The sequence below is a fragment of the Panicum hallii genome, chromosome 2 (genome assembly GCF_002211085.1).
Source record: "Panicum hallii strain FIL2 chromosome 2, PHallii_v3.1, whole genome shotgun sequence".
Taxonomy (NCBI): Eukaryota; Viridiplantae; Streptophyta; class Magnoliopsida; order Poales; family Poaceae; genus Panicum; species Panicum hallii.
In genome coordinates, this window is record NC_038043.1 from 16,158,424 (window position 1) to 16,177,964 (window position 19,541).

The 19,541-nt window shown below is 49.3% G+C and overlaps 1 protein-coding gene across 2 annotated transcripts; it reads right to left on the bottom strand.

Moving 5' to 3' along the window:
• Positions 1-13,639: 13,639 nt before the first annotated feature.
• LOC112880631 (calmodulin-binding receptor-like cytoplasmic kinase 3) lies at positions 13,640-18,964 on the bottom strand. 2 transcript variants are annotated; one of them, XM_025945351.1, is made up of 7 exons: positions 18,106-18,961; positions 17,247-17,504; positions 15,985-16,247; positions 15,488-15,653; positions 15,265-15,354; positions 14,615-14,913; positions 13,640-14,158 (listed from the first exon to the last, which is right to left on the bottom strand). In XM_025945351.1, the coding sequence occupies exons 1-7, from the start codon at positions 18,416-18,418 to the stop codon at positions 13,943-13,945; spliced, it is 1,605 nt and encodes a 534-aa protein (XP_025801136.1). In that variant the 5' UTR covers positions 18,419-18,961; the 3' UTR covers positions 13,640-13,942. The 2 variants fall into 2 exon arrangements, with proteins under 2 accessions (XP_025801136.1, XP_025801137.1); XM_025945352.1 differs by lacking the exon at positions 17,247-17,504 and having other exon boundaries at positions 18,106-18,964.
• Positions 18,965-19,541: the final 577 nt, after the last annotated feature.

Here is a 19,541-nt window from a genome sequence, read left to right on the forward strand (position 1 = left end):
TTTGTATGGTAATGAACCATCTGTTGTAATAAATGTGTTATCAGCCTACTGGGACTAATATTTGTATTACATTTAGTCACCTCTGATGAGGGGACGCTTCAGAAGTCGGCTGGATTTGAGGTTGGAAGGGAGGCAGCGGCCCACTGCTCTAGGGTGACGGAATGGGACGGGTGAACGGTCGGTTCCGTCTGCTGTACCAGGGTCGGATCGGAGCCATCCAGCCACGCCACACTGTCTTGGCCCGCCTCGGCACATGCCGTCCTGTCCGGATGCACGAGGCAAGCATCGGAGCTCGATTCGGCGTCTGCCCGGCGGTCACGCCCACACAGAACGAGAGTGAACTTCTAGTCTGGAACCAAATTTTTTAGGACGAGAGTATGTGACGTCCCGAAAATTTCGAATTTAAATAACGCGTTAAGGTGCCCTGACCGAAAAATTTACCCGTCGTAAAATCCTGACTCCCTCCGTTTCACCGCCACGCACGCCGTCACATTCCCGCCCTGTGCCGCACAGCGCCCGGCTTTCCCACGCGCACCGCCTCGACTCTCGCCACCGCGTCACGACAACCGCGCGCGACCGCTTCCCGCATCAACGCCGACGCAACCCCCTCGCGCGCGCGCGCTTCCCCGCGCGTGGCCGACCGGCCGCGGTCGCCGCCGCGACCGGCGCCGGCACTTCTCCCTCCCTCTTTTTCTTTTCCCTCTCTTCTCCCTATTTCTCTTCCTTTTTCTTTTTCCTACCCTTTCCCTTTTCCTTCTTTTCTTTTCCCTCCCTTTCCTCTTCTTCTTCCTTCCTTCCTGTTTTCCCTTCCCCTGCTCTCGAGCACAGCACGGCCGTGCGCCGGCCCTGTGCGCCGCGCCCGCGCTGCCCTGGCCGTGCCGCGTGCACGCGCTCGCCCCGCATGCCCGCGTGCCCCGCGTGCCCCGCGTGACCGCGCCGCTCGCCGCCGCGCCCTCGCCCCGGACCCGCGACACGCCGCGCCGCGCGCGCCCTGCACCCGCGCGTGCCGCGCCGCTCGCCGCTACCGCGTCCTGCCCGCGCGCGCGCCGTCGCTTCCCGTCCCGCACCCGCGCCGCACGCCACGTCGCGACGGCCGCAAGCGGCCGGGACGCCATTAATGGCGCCCGCACCGCCCGCCGGCCGCCCCAATCCCCTCCGCCTCACCGCCCCCCCCCCCTCGGCCTATAAATAGGCCACCCGCGCGGCTCACCCCCACCACGACCACCACCACCGCCCTACCCACCTTCCCCTGCCCCTAGCGCCGCCGCCGCGCACCCCACCACCGGCCGCCGCCCCCCCACCGTGGGCCCGCTCCCTCACCGCGTCCCAAGCCGAGGTGAGGCCGGGAACTAGTTCCCCGTGACCCCTCTCTCTTTTCCCCTCTCTCCCGAGCCGCCCCGAGCCCTAGGCCGCCGGATGTGGCTGGCGCCGGCGCCCCACCTTCCCCTTCTCTGCTCTGTGCGGAGGAGGGAGGAAGAAAGGGGCGTTTTTGCCCATAGCCCCCTCCCCTTTTCTGTTTTCCTCCAAAAGAAACCCCCCTATCTACTTCTTTTGCAAAAGAAACCCTACGCTTTCAGTAATTTCAAATCGAATCCCTCGATACATAAACCAAGATATATTTGATACTTTTTAGCACGCACAGGGTATTTCTAGGATTAACGAATAAGCCCTTACCCCCTTTAGATAATTACGAACAAGTCCCTGGACCCCCGTTTAAGCCCTGAAACCACCTTTAGCGCGTCATTTTATGTGCGAAACGACCTCCGATTGACCCGAAACTTTACCACTCCGCTTCTAGTATAGTTTTAGCCATGCCATTAAGAAACCACCCAAAGATAGCACCCCTAACTCCATAACTAAATTATTTCCGATTCGAGCTTAACGATGAAAGCTTTTAATTCTTGTGCTTGATTGTGTGTCTGTTTGTTTGCGTCGTAGGACACGGAGTGAACGAGGAAGGTCCCGAGCGTGACCAAGCAAACGAAGACCAGTACTGCGACCCCGAACCCGAGGGGCAGTGCTACGATCAGGACCTCCCGCAAGTGTTTGACGATGGCAAGTTCAATTCCGCCCTTTGATGCATGTTTCTGTTCTAGTTTTTATAAACACAACCCAGTGGCCTGTTTTATAAAATTGCATGGTTTTGCGTGCTGAAAACATGGTAGGATAGCCACCCTTGTTTGAGATAACCCTACCTTGACCACCTGATTTTATAAAGAAAATGTGTGTGTGTGGGAAGGGATACAATGTGGTTTTGAAAGACGAGTTAGACGGGATGGATGGCATTTCTGTGTGAATTGCCGTTGGTGTGCTCGTACCTGTGTGGTTGAGCGAGGAAGGGGGATATCCATCCTGTCACCCCTAAGGACCGAGTTGATGTGACATCCCACCTAGCTTCTTGTCGTGCGAACCACTTGACCGTTGTATGGGCAACGGCTTAGCATAAATCCCACTAGTTAGCCTGATAGCCATCAGGAGAGCTGAGAGCAACGGGTGATCAAGGAGACGGGATAAGCTCTGCGTGACTTATGCCCCGGTTAAACCTCGGTGATAGGTCGAATGACCCCTTGATGGATCCCGTGGTGGCTAGTCGGGTCTAGCTAAGGTGGGTAATGGCTTTGTTGGGATCTGCACCGGCACCAAGGTGTTCGTGCTGTGGTACCCCACCTGTGGGTAAAGTTGCACACCTCTGCAGAGTTGAAAATCTATTCGAATAGCCGTGCCCACGGTACTGGGCAAGTTATGGTGTGGTCACATAACTAGTGTTTCTCTCTGGGAATGGATGGGCTGGTGTGAGTTGTTTGGAAAGTGTCCGGCAGTTGTGCCGTGTGCTACGGCGGACGGGGAGTCCGGTAGCAGTTTAAAACTTGGATCCTGTGTGGATCAACATCGTGTGCTCCTTGGTATTGGAAAACTTGTTTTGAAACGTTTTCGAAATGAACCCTTGCATGTAACCGAGTTTTCCGCAAAATAAACCCTAACCGTACCCTTGGATTGTCCTTTGCATTAAATTCTGTTATACCCCCTCCGTGGGTGTGATTGGACTTGCTGAGTACGTTCGTACTCACCCCATTCCTATTTTTACAGTGGAAGACCCAGACTACGTCCCCGAAGACAACGAGTAGGGTTTCGTCCTGCACCCAGTCTTGCCTGTGGTTGAGGCCACCGTTGGATTCCGCATGGCGCAAGACTCTGATGATCCTCTTTTCGTAACTAGTGTAGTGGTGTGGGTTTTAGTTGTAATCCTCGCGATAGTGGCGCTTCACTGCCCATTACCGCGAAGAGTTGTACGGTGATGTACCACCTGTTGTAATAAAAGTGTTATCAGCCTCCTGGGACTGATAAATTAGCGCTTTTAAGTCTTCCCTGATGGGGGGGGACGCTTCAGGTGATATCAGAGCCGTAGGCTGGCCGTAGGACGTGACCCTAGGAGCGAGACCCCTTTTCAAGCCCTAGAACTTGTTCCGATTTAGAAATTTTCTGCACAAACACTCACCACTGGTTTTTGCCTTGTTCCAGATGGCTGGCAATGGATGGGTTAGCGGAATCTGCCACGCAGAGCCCGGCCTCCCCAAGTTGCTATTGCTTAGCCTGGAACGCGTTGGGATTATGGAACCACCGGAGTATGCCTACCGTGAGTACATCGCAGGAGGCACCCTTCGGTGCGACATAATGGTTTTTGTGGAGAGAAGCACCCGCTACCCTGATGTGGACCCTTGGTTCATCTCCACCACTGGTTTCCGCTTCCCCGACACCTATCGAAAGGCCTCCCGTAAAGCCCTGCGCCGGCTGCGTGTGCTCTTTAGGCACCACCTCCAGCGGACTCCTATGGGATTTTTCCCACCCGCTGAGGGAAGAGGACGCACTTGGATTGCCCGAATGAGGGGACTTGGACGAGAAGAAGAAGACCTAGAAGATACGGTCTCCCACCTGTCCATCTACCTTACTGGCTTGGATGCACTCTACCGTGAGCAGGCGGCACAACTGAAGCAGCTAATCCATGGGATTGAAAAGATAACCCAGGAGCTGGAGGAGCAACGAACAAGAGCTGCAAACGCCGAGTATTCCGTAGCCGCCCTCCAAGTCCAGATACAAGAATACGAGAACCGCAATGGAATAGGTGGGTGGATAGAGGAAGAAGAAGAAGAACCCATGGAAACCCATTGGGATAAGGGTACTCAGACCGAAAACGAGATGGATCAGTTCCTTCCAATAAAGAAGCACTCTATTAGGACCGAGGAAGAATCCCCATGATAGGATTAGCGCCCCTAGCCAAAACCCTACCCTAATGATCACGTATCTATGAAAACTGTACCACCCTTGTTGTAATAATAAATATCATCTACTCCCTTTTGCACCTGTACCAGGTTGTTTACCCTGTTCCTGTTTCAGATGGCTGAGGAAGGATGGACCCAGGGCGATTGCCAAGCTGCACCTGGATTCCCCAGCCTCTTAATCAACACCCTGGAAGACCTTGGCGTTACGGAACGCCCAAGGTACTACAGCCGAGAGTACGACCACCATGGTACCCTCCGCTGCAGGGTGATCCTGGTCATCGCCAGGAGCAACCGCTACCCCGACATCTAGCCTTGGCGAGCGACCGCCACAGGATTTAGGCACCAAGATACCTACCCCCTGGCCATCAGAAAAGCACTCCGTTATCTGTGCCGGATTTTTGAAGAACACCTCGCCCCCACACCAGCAAAGTTCTTCCCGCCGGCCATCAGAACCCCAGTCTGGGAAGCACGCATGAGAAACTTGGAACGACGTCGCCACGAAGAAGGCCCCCTGTACCAAGTAGCTACTTACCTAGCCGCCCTGGATCAACTTTTTGATGAGCAAGCCAACCTTCTAAGGGAGCAGACCCATCGAGCCGAGCAAGCGGAGCTCGCAGTGAGATTACAGCAGATCCGAGCCGCCCACGCCGAGGCAAGAGCCGCAGCCGCGGTCAGTAACGAAGCAGTCGCCCAAGAAAGCCTCAGGCAAGCCCGAGACCGGCGCATGCAAGATTGGACCCGGAGTGGGACACCAGTCCCGGCAATTGGGGAGGATCATGTTTTACTCGGGACGCCCATCATAGGATGGGGACCCCTTTTTGGAAACACACAAGCCCCACCCGGAAACCCTGAAAGCTCTGCTGCCGCCGTCGAAAGGAATGCTCAAGCGCAACCCCTGACCGGTGGAAACCCAGAGGACGGCGAGCAAGGATCACTCGCGCTCTCCGCCCCAGAAGAAGGCCTGCCCCGCGAGTAAAATGACCGGCGCCACCCTAGTAATGTGTCCCCAGCCACTTTTGTTGTGGTACCTGATCCCAGACGAGTAGTACGATACCTAGCCTTACCCTAAGTTGTAACCCCCTTGCAGTAATAAAATGGTTTGTGCTTGTTGTTTGTGATGTTGTTTGCTGGTTTGTTGTGTGCTGATTATTTATATGAGTACCGGCAGGAGGTAGATTCTGCCTTATATATATACGAATTAAACAACTTAAACATCACATAATCGTAACCCTAGTTTACCCAATCAACAGGTGACCCCCCGGAACGTCGCGAGGGCCTCCCGTGGCCGGAACCCCGTAGCCGCTAGTGTCGGAGCACATCCCGTTGAACAAGATCTTCCCCAAGGAGAACAAGAAGTAAGCCAGAACCGAGGGGGAAGTCAAGAAGGAGAACAACTACCACCACCCCCACCCCTCGGAGACCTGGCGCAGATCATCCATAACCAGACCCTCATACTGGAGACTCTGGCGAATGCCCTCATTAACCGGCAGCCACGAGGGCAGAATATGAACGACAAGCTGACGGCCTTTCTAAGGACCAAGCCACCTACCTTCGCCGGATCCTGCAACCCGTTGGATGCTGACGACTGGTTGCGAGTAATTCAGAGGAAGCTCGAACCATTCGAATGCCAGGACCGGGATAAAGTCCTTCTGGCAGCCCACCAGCTCACCGGGACAGCATTATCCTGGTGGGAAAACTATTGTGCCGCAGCCGAAGATGCCTCTACCATCACCTGGGGAGAATTCGTAAGGGAGTTCCGCCGCTACCACATCCCTTCGGCCACTATGAAGCGCAAGGCGGATGAATTCCGCGCACTACAACAAGGAAGCATGTCGGTGGAAGAATACACCCACCGGTTCATAGAATTGGCCCGGTACGCGCCGGAAGAAGTGAACGACGACGATAAGAAGCAAGACATGTTCAAGAAGGGGTTAAGCCCAGAACTCCGGACCTTGCTTACTCCCCAGATCTATCCGGACTTCAACACCCTGATGAACAAGGCTATCCTCACAGAAAGGGCCAAAGCTGAAGAGAGAAAGGATAATAAACGCAAATTCCTGGAAAGCAAGGCCCGCCAACAGGACTGCTACCAAAAGCTGAGGAACACCAACTACACTGCACCAAGATCTCAGGCCCCAATGCAGTATAGGACTCAGTCCCAAGTGACAGGATCACAGGCCCCGCCTAGGAGTCAGAATACCACGAGGGCCCCGCAGAGCAATGCAAGTCAGATCGCCCCCGACAACAACAATGTTAGGGCATGTTTCAACTGCCGTGAAACAGGGCATTACATTGCCAATTGCCCTTATGCCAAGAACAAGCCAGCTACGTCAACCTTCTCCAACACAGTGAATGGACCCAGACCAGCCCTGACCGGTGCCAACCGAGTGCCTATCCGCAACAACGACAACAGCCAGCAGACGAAGCAGCCCCAGCAATCATTTGGACGAGCCCGCGTCAATCACATCGATGCGCAGGAGGCTCAAGAAGCTCAGGGCGTAGTGCTCGGTGAGTACCTAGTCAACTTAGCTCTGGCAACAGTATTATTTGATTATGGAGCATCGCACTCGTTCATATCCTCAAGCTTTGTGGAAAAACACAAAATACCCACAGTACTACTAAATACACCCCTATTAACCCGGACGCCTGGAGGCGACATCATTTGTCAATTAGGCTGTCCATGGGTAAGGATCAATTTAAGTGGGGTAGAATTTCTAGCAGATTTGGTAGTACTTAAGTCCGGGGGAATAGACGTGATCCTTGGGATGGACTGGTTAAGCCGACACAATGGTCTCATAGGCTGCACTGACAAAGTGGTACACCTAACAAACCCCGAAGGAATACAAGTGATCTGCCACACCCGGGATAGTAAGTTTGACTCAATGATGTTTAGCATGGAAGCCAAGCCCTTAGAAGAAGTCCCGGTAGTAAACGAATACCCAGACGTCTTCCCCGAAGAACTTCCCGGTATGCCGCTGGATAGGGATATAGAATTCGTCATTGACCTTATCCCTGGAACCTCCCCTATAGCCAAAAGACCCTATAGGATGGCGGCATCTGAGTTAGCAGAATTAAAGAAGCAACTAGAAGAACTGCAACGAATTGGTTTCATTAGACCAAGCTCGTCGCCATGGGGAGCCCCAGTTCTGTTTGTCAAAAAGAAAGACGGGAGCATGAGGATGTGTGTAGATTACCGGGCACTGAATGAAGTTACCATTAAGAATAAGTACCCCCTCCCCAGGATTGATGACCTGTTCGATCAGCTAAAAGGAGCCAAGTACTTTTCCAAGATCGATTTAAGGTCAGGATATTTTCAACTCAAGATTAGGGAAAGTGACATCCCTAAGACAGCTTTTGTCACTCGCTACGGGCAATTTGAGTTCACCGTAATGTCCTTCGGACTAACCAATGCCCCTGCCTATTTTATGAACCTCATGAACAAGGTATTTATGGACGAACTGGATAAGTTTGTTGTAGTCTTTATCGACGACATACTTATCTACTCCAAGAGTATTCAGGAACATGAGCAACATCTGCGGGTAGTATTGGAAAAGCTAAGGACACATAGGCTATATGCCAAGTTCAGCAAGTGCGAATTCTGGCTGGAGAGAGTAGCTTTCCTTGGTCACATCCTAACCGCGGAAGGTGTAGCAGTGGACCCAGCGAAGGTCGAAGCAGTTTCCAACTGGCAGCGACCGACTAATGTTAGTGAAATCAGAAGTTTTCTTGGATTAGCCGGATACTATCGGAGATTTATCGAGGGATTTTCCAAGATAGCCCGACCCATGACGGAACTTCTTAAGAAGGAGAAGAAGTTCGCCTGGACGGAAAGCTGTGAAAGAAGTTTTCAAGAGTTGAAACAAAGGCTGACAACCGCCCCAGTGCTAACCCTACCGGACATCCATCGGGATTTTGTCATTTATTGTGATGCATCCCGACAAGGATTAGGGTGTGTGCTGATGCAAGATGGGAAAGTCGTTGCATATGCCTCCCGCCAACTCCGGAACCACGAGCAGAACTATCCGACCCATGACTTAGAATTAGCAGCCGTAGTGCATGCCCTCAAGATCTGGAGGCATTACTTGATCGGGAATAAGTGTGAGATTTACACTGACCATAAGAGTCTGAAGTACATCTTTACCCAACCGGATTTGAACCTGAGGCAGAGGAGATGGCTGGAGTTGGTTAAGGATTACAATTTGGAAATCCATTATCACCCCGGAAAGGCGAACGTGGTAGCCGATGCCTTAAGCCGGAAATCCTATGGACCCAAGGATGACAATCTGCGCGAGGAAATGGCACGATTAAATGTGCACATTGTTCCTCGAGGTTCCAGCCAAGTACTAAACGTTCAGTCGACACTAGAAGATGGGATTAGAGAGGCCCAACGATCGGATCAAGAGTTAATGAAAATCCGCAAACAAACCGGAGAAAACAAAGCGCCAGGTTTCAGAGTGGACAATAAGGGGACGTTATGGTACGAGGATAGAATTTGTGTTCCCCAGAATGGAGATTTTCGGCAATTAATCATGGACGAAGCCCATAACTCGGCTTACTCCATCCACCCAGGATCCACCAAAATGTATATGGACATAAGGCAAAAATACTGGTGGAATGGAATGAAAGCGGATATTGCACGATTTGTGGCACATTGTGATACCTGCCAAAGGATCAAGGCCGAACATCAAAAGCCGGCAGGATTATTGCAACCCTTGCCTATCCCGGTTTGGAAATGGGATGAAATAGGAATGGACTTTGTAGTGGGACTGCCCAGAACACAGAAAGGACACGATTCCATATGGGTAATAGTGGATCGACTCACTAAATCGGCTCATTTCATACCCGTACGAACCACTTACGGTGGAGAAAAGCTGGCAAAGCTTTATGTGGAAAACATAGTAAAATTACATGGAGTGCCCAGCAGAATTGTCTCAGATAGAGGAACCCAATTCACCTCTAGATTCTGGAAGAGCTTGCATCAAGCCATGGGCACCAAATTAGATTTCAGCTCCGCATATCACCCGCAGACGGATGGCCAGACCGAAAGGGTGAACCAGATTATGGAAGATATGCTGAGAGCATGCGTCTTGACCTATGGACAGGACTGGGAGCAGAGTCTGCCTTATGCAGAGTTTTCGTACAACAATAGTTATCAAGCCAGCTTGGGCATGTCACCGTTCGAAGCCCTCTATGGAAGAAAGTGCAAAACTCCCCTGATGTGGTCAGAAGTTGGGGAACGTGCACTAGTAGGACCCGCGCTCATAAAAGAAGCGGAAGAAAAAGTAGCGGAAATCCGCGAGAAATTGAAAGCAGCCCAGTCACGACAAAAGAGCTACGCAGACAAGAAGAGGCGGGAAATAAGTTTCAACCCAGATGATTTTGTCTATCTCAAGGTCTCACCCATTCGGGGAACGCGAAGGTTTCAAGTACAGGGAAAATTGGCCCCTCGATACATCGGACCGTATCGAGTTCTGAAGAAAGTCGGAGCAGTAGCGTACCGACTGGAGTTACTAGAAGAAATGTCAGACATACACCCAGTATTTCATGTCTCGCAATTAAGAAGGTGTTTAAGAGTACCCGAGGGAGAACACGTGCCGGTAGAAACAATAGACCTGCAGCCGGATCTGCGGTACCAGGAAGTACCGGTCAAAATTCTAGACACTGTCACTAGGAGGACAAGAAACTCTGAGGTACGGATATGCAGGGTGCAATGGAGCAGACACGGAGTAGAGGAAGCAACCTGGGAACGCGAGGAGGCTCTAAAGAAGGAATTTCCCCATCTGTTTAGGAGCCAGCCGAATCTCGAGGACGAGATTCATTTAAGTGGGGTAGGTTTGTGACGTCCCGAAAATTTCGAATTTAAATAACGCGTTAAGGTGCCCTGACCGAAAAATTTACCCGTCGTAAAATCCTGACTCCCTCCGTTTCACCGCCGCACGCACGCCGTCACATTCCCCGCCCTGTGCCGCACAGCGCCCGGCTTTCCCCACGCGCACCGCCTCGACTCTCGCCACCACGTCACGACAACCGCGCGCGACCGCTCTCCGCGATCAACGCCGACGCAACCCCCTCGCGCTGCGCGCTTCCCCGCGCGTGGCCGACCGGCCGCGATCGCCGCCGCGACCGGCGCCGGCACTTCTCCCTCCCTCTTTTTCTTTTCCCTCTCTTCTCCCTATTTCTCTTCCTTTTTCTTTTTCCTACCCTTTCCCTTTTCCTTCTTTTCTTTTCCCTCCCTTTCCTCTTCTTCTTCCTTCCTTCCTGTTTTCCCTTTCCCCTGCTCTCGAGCACAGCACGGCCGTGCGCCGGCCCTGTGCGCCGCGCCCGCGCTGCCCTGGCCGTGCCGCGTGCACGCGCTCGCCCCGCATGCCCGCGTGCCCCGCGTGCCCCGCGTGACCGCGCCCCGCGCCGCGCCGCTCGCCGCCGCGCCCTCGCCCCGGACCCGCGACACGCCGCGCCGCGCGCGCCCTGCACCCGCGCGTGCCGCGCCACTCGCCGCTGCCGCGTCCTGCCCGCGCGCGCGCCGTCGCTTCCCGTCCCGCACCCGCGCCGCACGCCACGTCGCGACGGCCGCAAGCGGCCGGGACGCCATTAATGGCGCCCGCACCGCCCGCCGGCCGCCCCAATCCCCTCCGCCTCACCGCCCCCCCCCCTCGGCCTATAAATAGGCCGCCCGCGCGGCTCACCCCCACCACGACCACCACCACCGCCCTACCCACCTTCCCCCTGCCCCTAGCGCCGCCGCCGCGCACCCCACCACCGGCCGCCGCCCCCCCACCGTGGGCCCGCTCCCTCACCGCGTCCCAAGCCGAGGTGAGGCCGGGAACTAGTTCCCCGTGACCCCCTCTCTCTTTTCCCCTCTCTCCCGAGCCGCCCCGAGCCCTAGGCCGCCGGATGTGGCTGGGCGCCGGCGCCCCACCTTCCCCTTCTCTGCTCTGTGCGGGAGGAGGGAGGAAGAAAGGGGCGTTTTTGCCCATAGCCCCCTCCCCTTTTCTGTTTTCCTCCAAAAGAAACCCCCTATCTACTTCTTTTGCAAAAGAAACCCTACGCTTTCAGTAATTTCAAATCGAATCCCTCGATACATAAACCAAGATATATTTGATACTTTTTAGCACGCACAGGGTATTTCTAGGATTAACGAATAAGCCCTTACCCCCTTTAGATAATTACGAACAAGTCCCTGGACCCCCGTTTAAGCCCTGAAACCACCTTTAGCGCGTCATTTTATGTGCGAAACGACCTCCGATTGACCCGAAACTTTACCACTCCGCTTCTAGTATAGTTTTAGCCATGCCATTAAGAAACCACCCAAAGATAGCACCCCTAACTCCATAACTAAATTATTTCCGATTCGAGCTTAACGATGAAAGCTTTTAATTCTTGTGCTTGATTGTGTGTCTGTTTGTTTGCGTCGTAGGACACGGAGTGAACGAGGAAGGTCCCGAGCGTGACCAAGCAAACGAAGACCAGTACTGCGACCCCGAACCCGAGGGGCAGTGCTACGATCAGGACCTCCCGCAAGTGTTTGACGATGGCAAGTTCAATTCCGCCCTTTGATGCATGTTTCTGTCCTAGTTTTTATAAACACAACCCAGTGGCCTGTTTTATAAAATTGCATGGTTTTACGTGCTGAAAACATGGTAGGATAGCCACCCTTGTTTGAGATAACCCTACCTTGACCACCTGATTTTATAAAGAAAATGTGTGTGTGTGGGAAGGGATACAATGTGGTTTTGAAAGACGAGTTAGACGGGATGGATGGCATTTCTGTGTGAATTGCCGTTGGTGTGCTCGTACCTGTGTGGTTGAGCGAGGAAGGGGGATATCCATCCTGTCACCCCTAAGGACCGAGTTGATGTGACATCCCACCTAGCTTCTTGTCGTGCGAACCACTTGACCGTTGTATGGGCAACGGCTTAGCATAAATCCCACTAGTTAGCCTGATAGCCATCAGGAGAGCTGAGAGCAACGGGTGATCAAGGAGACGGGATAAGCTCTGCGTGACTTATGCCCCGGTTAAACCTCGGTGATAGGTCGAATGACCCCTTGATGGATCCCGTGGTGGCTAGTCGGGTCTAGCTAAGGTGGGTAATGGCTTTGTTGGGATCTGCACCGGCACCAAGGTGTTCGTGCTGTGGTACCCCACCTGTGGGTAAAGTTGCACACCTCTGCAGAGTTGAAAATCTATTCGAATAGCCGTGCCCACGGTACTGGGCAAGTTATGGTGTGGTCACATAACTAGTGTTTCTCTCTGGGAATGGATGGGCTGGTGTGAGTTGTTTGGAAAGTGTCCGGCAGTTGTGCCGTGTGCTACGGCGGACGGGGAGTCCGGTAGCAGTTTAAAACTTGGATCCTGTGTGGATCAACATCGTGTGCTCCTTGGTATTGGAAAACTTGTTTTGAAACGTTTTCGAAATGAACCCTTGCATGTAACCGAGTTTTCCGCAAAATAAACCCTAACCGTACCCTTGGATTGTCCTTTGCATTAAATTCTGTTATACCCCCTCCGTGGGTGTGATTGAACTTGCTGAGTACGTTCGTACTCACCCCATTCCTATTTTTACAGTGGAAAACCCAGACTACGTCCCCGAAGACAACGAGTAGGGTTTCGTCCTGCACCCAGTCTTGCCTGTGGTTGAGGCCACCGTTGGATTCCGCATGGCGCAAGACTCTGATGATCCTCTTTTCGTAACTAGTGTAGTGGTGTGGGTTTTAGTTGTAATCCTCGCGATAGTGGCGCTTCACTGCCCATTACCGCGAAGAGTTGTACGGTGATGTACCACCTGTTGTAATAAAAGTGTTATCAGCCTCCTGGGACTGATAAATTAGCACTTTTAAGTCTTCCCTGATGGGGGGGACGCTTCAAAATAGAGAAACTGAATTTACCAATTTACCCTTTATTGAATTAAAATATTTAAATTAAAATAGGCGGTTCTATTACATTTGGTACTCATCCCACCCATTTGATATTTTTCGGTACCTTTTCCCTATTACCTTGTATGTTTCAACGGTTCGATCTCACTGGACTGGATGACGGCTTCTATTTTTTCTCCAACCACTATAAAATTTCTTATGCGAATATATCTTTTAAATAATGCTTGACACATACTCCCTCCGTTCCATGAAGAATGCAATTCTAGTTATTTTCGAACAGATTAGGGGTGACATGAAAAGACTCAAATACCCTTATTTGTGAACACATACGGTTATGTAAGCACTTAATTAGGCAGGTTGTTGAGATCCAATATCTTGAATTGCACTTTTTGTAGAATTTTTTTCAAACGCAGGATTGCACTTTTCATAAGACGGAGGGAGTATTCATTTACTTTTTTCCAGTAACTACTCGAACTCCTCATGTATTTAACTTAGGTAAACTATTTGCAGTTTATTGTGTGGTTACATGCATCCGAATGCCACATCAATGTGAATCAAGAAATGTTACACATTCACTGAAAGAATTGTAACTCCATGGAAAAGTACACAGCAAACCGATAGACAAGGAGATACAAATTGACACTGGTGTCATCAAAATCTGTACATTGTTCAGACAACATTTGTCAGGTCAGAAACATGTCACCAGATACATACACCCATCAGGTCCGAAGAATTAGCACGCTTGGGCTTGTGATTGAAGGGAACCTAGAAACAGGTAAAATTGTCCATGATCTTCACACCTTCCTGATGCTCTTCCCGTACTCTTTCCTTATTTCCCACAGCTGCTCCCCAACTTCCTTCATGGTAGGGCGGTCATCCCGTGTCGGAGCAGCACATTGGAACGCCAAGCTAAGGAGCTTCTCAAGCACCTCATCATCAACGTGGTCCTCCAGCAATGGGTCCAATATTTCTCTCCTGCTCCTGTTGCCGTCATTAAATTTCTTGAAAGTCTGCATTCCCAGCACAACCGCAAAGTCTCATGCATTCAGTTATATCAGATTGTCAAGATAGTGAAAATGTCAAAACAGATAAACAATGCCATTACTCATTACTCAGCTACAAATTGCAGAAAGGGAAAAGGTCCACTTTCAGCACCCCCCCCCCCCCCCACCAAAAAAAAAATCAGTTTTAAACCTTTAAGAATGTAACAGTTTATTTTGCAACCCCAAACTCTCAAAGGTGGACTTATCCCACCAAAACTACTCTGATGTTAGCGTCGCTCTGAAGCGGAGTCACATGAAAAAAGGATGGTCTTTTATGTTCACAATATAAAGGAAGCATGTCCCTTCAACCAAACGGTTATAAACTGATAATTTAATGCTAGTGTTTCATTTTAGATCAATTTCACACCTTGTATAAGCATAGATTGTGGCAATATAGGAAATTAAAGAAATTGCCATACATACCCATCTAATAGTGATCCTCTCTTCAGGAGTTCGCTTCAGCTCTACGGGTCGGCGAGCAGAAAGAATCTCCACAAGCAATATGCCAAAGGAGAAGACATCACTCTTTGGAGTTAGCTGGTATGTTCTCAGGTATTCAGGATCCAGGTACCCAGCTGTGCCTTTCACTTTTGTTGATATGTGCGTCTTCTCCGTGTCACTAGGACCACTCCTTGCAAATCCAAAGTCAGACACCTTCGCCCGGTAGCTCTCTGTCAGTAGGATATTTGATGACTTCACATCACGGTGAATTATCGTCTTCTCTGTTAACAATGTAGAATTTCTTAGTCCCTTTCGTGAATATCACAAAACAAAATTTATTTGAAATAAAAAATGGTTGGTATTGGACATCACCAGTGCCACAAATTACAAAAATATGCTATCTTTTAGTCAGCATAATACAACAAAAAATCATGGAATCAAATGTTTTTTCCTGAACTAAATGTTTTAAATCTCTCATCAAAAGAACTAGCCATTCCAATCAAATAACTGGGAAACGATAATGACATTTGTAACAGAAATGCTGCTCCATCTGTTAGCCCGTTTCTGAGGCAAAATGGTGGACATTGCATCAGTATTTATGTAATTAAGCATGTAGTCAGTGGAAAGCCTACCTGCATACAGATGGAGATAAGTAAGTGCATGAGCAACATCGATTGCAATTTCTAGCCGCTGATTAAAATCCAGGACTCTGCCATGTTGACCTGCATAATAGAGTAATACATATAATATACAAGCTCTTAAAATGGGCTGAGAGGTGTAGAAAACAAAATGGAAAGCACAAGCTCTCAAAATGGACTGAGAAGTTAAGAAAACATAAAGGGAAGCACAATTTACCATCTAGATGTTCTCTTAGAGTGCCATTTGGAACATATTCAGTGATGATAATACGCTCATTTCCTTTGTCAGTAAAGCCCAGTAACCTCACCAAATTTCGGTGGTCTATCTTAGCAAGCAAGTCTACTTCATTGCTAAACTCATCCCTAGGACCTGCAAATTGATCCTGTAATTTACAGCAGAGCATGTTATGCATAGCACAGCGGAAAAGAAAAACAGTAAACAACACACCCCAAAAAGGAAAAGAAAAATTGAACTTTATTCATTGTTGCCAGAGTTAGACAAACTACCAAAACTCTATGAACTATTGAGCTGGCTACAAATAAAAGTTATACAAAGTTCTAAATTTAACAAAATATAATGCAATAAACATGAAAAAACAGAAATTTTGATGAGGAATAGAATTAACTCAATATAGTGAAAAAAGACATGAACAAGAATAAACAATGCAATTTAAGTAGAAACAAGCAATAAGACATGAAATAAAATTGGACTACCTTTTTAGCCCTCTTGACTGCAACAACGGTGCCATCTGGCAATACAGCCTTGTAGACCATCCCAAATCCTCCTTCACCTAACTTAAAGGAAGGTGAGAAGTTCTGAGTTGCCCTGAGGATCTGCTGGATGCTTAAGTTGACAGATCCAACTCTAGCTACTTGTGGAGATGGTGCAAATCTAGAAGGACTTGGAGGTATTCGATGCGGAGTCGGTGGGACTTTCTCAGATGACATGCTTACTTCATAAGATGAAACTGATTCAACTGAAAAGATCAAAAGACATAACTCATCCGTAAGGACAATGTTCCAATATTGTTACAGTGCTATATAATATGATATATAATGTCATTGCTATCCCATTGTTCAAGATTGATATTGCGAATAATAGAACAAAAGGAGCCAAGCAGTGCACTTCAGAACTGAGACAATAACATCAAAGCTTACATGGTTTACAGAATCAGCAGATTGGCAAACTAGGACAGAGCTTTTCCTATTTGTTACCTTTGTTACCAACAATCATATCAATTTCAAGAAACTAACTACATGCCACCTCATCCAAGTCAACCATCGAGTTGGACGGGATTATATAGATGGACTACTAAAAATGGGCATACTAGTTGAACTGTGGAAGGAGTTTTGGCTGGTAACTGTAAATCTCACTTATCTTGAAAATGGCAAAGACGTATAATGATTATGAGTTAGTTCGATCTCCATTCGTCATACTTGACAAACTACTGATAATAATAAACATTAGGTATACCAATGCAGGCAGAGTGAGTTATCCCGATATCTATAAAATGTATAAGCAGCAGTTGTTGAAGTTATTATACGCTGATTTTCCATTCACTATCATACATCTCAATTCCTGATAAACATGACAGTGCACTTAAATTTTGCTACAACTTCAAAAGAGAGAGAACCCTTTGTCAAATAACACTAGCACCATAAGGAGTAATTTCTATTCGACATGAAGGGAAAGACAGTAGAAAAAGGTAAATGGGTGAAACTATTGTAAACGTACACCAGTTTAAGTTTTTCAAGAAAAATTGTCATAATGTTTTGTTTCCTAATGTAGCACAAGAGTATGACACGGACAAGTGAGCCAGACAACATCAAGTTCAAGTTTCCCTAATTCAATTTTAGTCAGGACTCGCCATAGACCACACTCAAACACCCCTTCAGAAGATAATAAGAACTTTTTGAGTTTGAGGGGAGCAGACAACCGGAACTGGTTTAGAGAAGTGCAGATAAGACCAACTCACTTGCATTGCGCTGAATACTTGCAGTATCATGCCTACTGGCTTCTTTTCTTTCAGCATGGAAGCACGGAAACATGAGACCACAGCATAGAAGAATCACACCCGGCACAGCAAGGAGGTGATCATCATTTTCTGAAGAATCACCGGTGTCCTGATTATTTTCATGCAAGCTCAAACCTCCACATGGGTCATAATCATTTCTTGAGCTATTTTCTGTGGACTGCCTCAATAGCTTCCTCGGGACATTTTGATGTGAAGTTGCTACAGGTGACAACAAACCAAATGAGGAGAAATGACTGAGTAAACATTTTTTTATCTGCATGTTGCAAGCTTAAAAATGTGCCAACCACATCAAAACTTCTTAAAAAGAATAATGTTGAGGAAGGTCAGAATGCAGATGCTGACTGAGGGTAACCTAAAACTATCACTTCGGCCCTTTCATACTTCAAAATATATCTCATTACATGCACCATCCTAATGTACTTTCCAAACATAGACCCATACCAGAAGGTACAAATGGGAACTATTGTTAGGTGGGATCAGGCCCAGCCAGCCCGGGTTCGAGTCTCGCTTTCTTCTTAAAATCAAAGTGGGGGTGCAGTCTGTACCTTCCCGTCTAGTTTTTTTTGGGATTAGGCCCCACTGGCCGCTGTAACAGCACGAACACTGCCACAAAACGGCCTACATTCTAAATATTGTTCCAGAGATACACATCAGAAGCATAACTTCTTTATTACACGTCCTAAGTGAAATAATTGATGGAGGTGCAAACTCCAATTTGCACAGTTATGTACTAGTAGGGCAGCAATTGCTCAATTATTATCTGACTTAAGCACCTAAGCGGAGCCAAGAACCAACTTACCGTGGCTGGATTCGCTCCCTTTACCACAGTACTGCTTAACCGCAGCCCTCCACGCATCTGACACCACGCCACAGCGGAGGCAACCACTCCGAAAGTAGAAGCGGAGCTTCTGGCAGGCAAGAACGCTGTCCTCCACTAGAACCCCATTGACCGACAGGTTGACGAGCCCATCAGAGGCATCCAAGACGACAAGTTGGTCGTCTCCACAAGCAGCTCGTGAAAGCGCAGGCTCAGCGACGAAAGCAAGAGCCGGAGGCGAGCAGCACCGGAGGAGAAGGACGGCGAGAGCAAGTAGAAGAGCAGGAGGAGACATCGGTGCTGACTACTGAGAATGGATTTGACCTTACAACTCACAAGGATCTCATCTATGGGAAGCGAATTAAGCCAAGAATCGGAGTCCAAGTTCGCTATCTCATCACCTCCACCGCCCCCTTTCTCTTCACCAACACAAAAGAAAGAACAAACTTTTTACCCCAGAAAGCGGAAATGGAACCGAATTTGATGGAAGCTGAAGAAGAAGAGGCAAGAGCTGAGCTCTCGCACGGAGAAAAGGACAAGCAGCAGGAAAAGAACCAGCAGATCAAGCAAGACCGGAAAGTACAAGACCGTGGAGCAATTGTACACCAAAATCTGCGGAACAAGGCAAGAAGAAGAGGACAAAAAAAAATCTGAACTGAGCAGGGAATCTATCTGTCTGAGATATGATCAAAATTTTGGGGAGATTAGGGGGTGCTCAGATCGGAAGAATCCAGGCAAGATCAGCGGAGCACGAGCGAAGGAGCGGAGCAGGTGGGGAGGAAGGAGAGAAGAAAAAATGGAAGGAAATATCTTTGGAGGGAGGAGACGAGGGTGGTCAAGGACCCGAGATGGAGAAGGGAGGTGGAGGGTGGTGGGAACTGGCGCCTTCGGTAGAGGCTTCCGTGTGGCTGCGCAGTGGTCACTGCCGTGTGGGCCCGGATATTCACCTAAAGTAATGAGGTGGCTGCATGTAGTGTTTTCCAATTCATTTTCTCAAGGCAAACAATCAGAGCATGGTACCATATCAGTATAGCTATAGCACCATATAATTGGTGATTCTAAAGCATATTTAGCAGATTAATGATATCTTATTCCATTCCTAAAAGAACTCTTTTCATAACTAATAATTATTTTTACGTTTTTAGTAATAATTGTTGCAGCAAACTACCAAAATTTAATCACCAAGGATAGAGTATAGGATGACCCCATATTTAGATATGAGGTGTATTTTGGTGATTACCAAAATCTTTTTTAATGGGGATTGGATTGGTAATGACGGGATTAAGTACCACGGGTACCCTAAAGCACGGCCTTTAAGGGCCCAAGCGAGGATTAGCCGGTAGCCACCAGGCGGCCCGGCCCAGCAGGGCGGAAGGTGCAGACGGTGCCAACCCACAAACAAAGGAATTTGCCACGGC

Excerpts from the sequence above, each read along its gene's own strand:
- LOC112880631 (XM_025945351.1), bottom strand. The coding sequence starts at position 18,418 with ATGTCTCCTCCTGCTCTTCTACTTGCTCTCGCCGTCCTTCTCCTCCGG. Across the intron at positions 15,654-15,984 it reads CAGTCAAGAGGGCTAAAAAG|GATCAATTTGCAGGTCCTAG; the intron begins GTAGTCCAATTT and ends TGTAAATTACAG. Across the intron at positions 14,914-15,264 it reads TTATCTCCATCTGTATGCAG|AGAAGACGATAATTCACCGT; the intron begins GTAGGCTTTCCA and ends CATTGTTAACAG.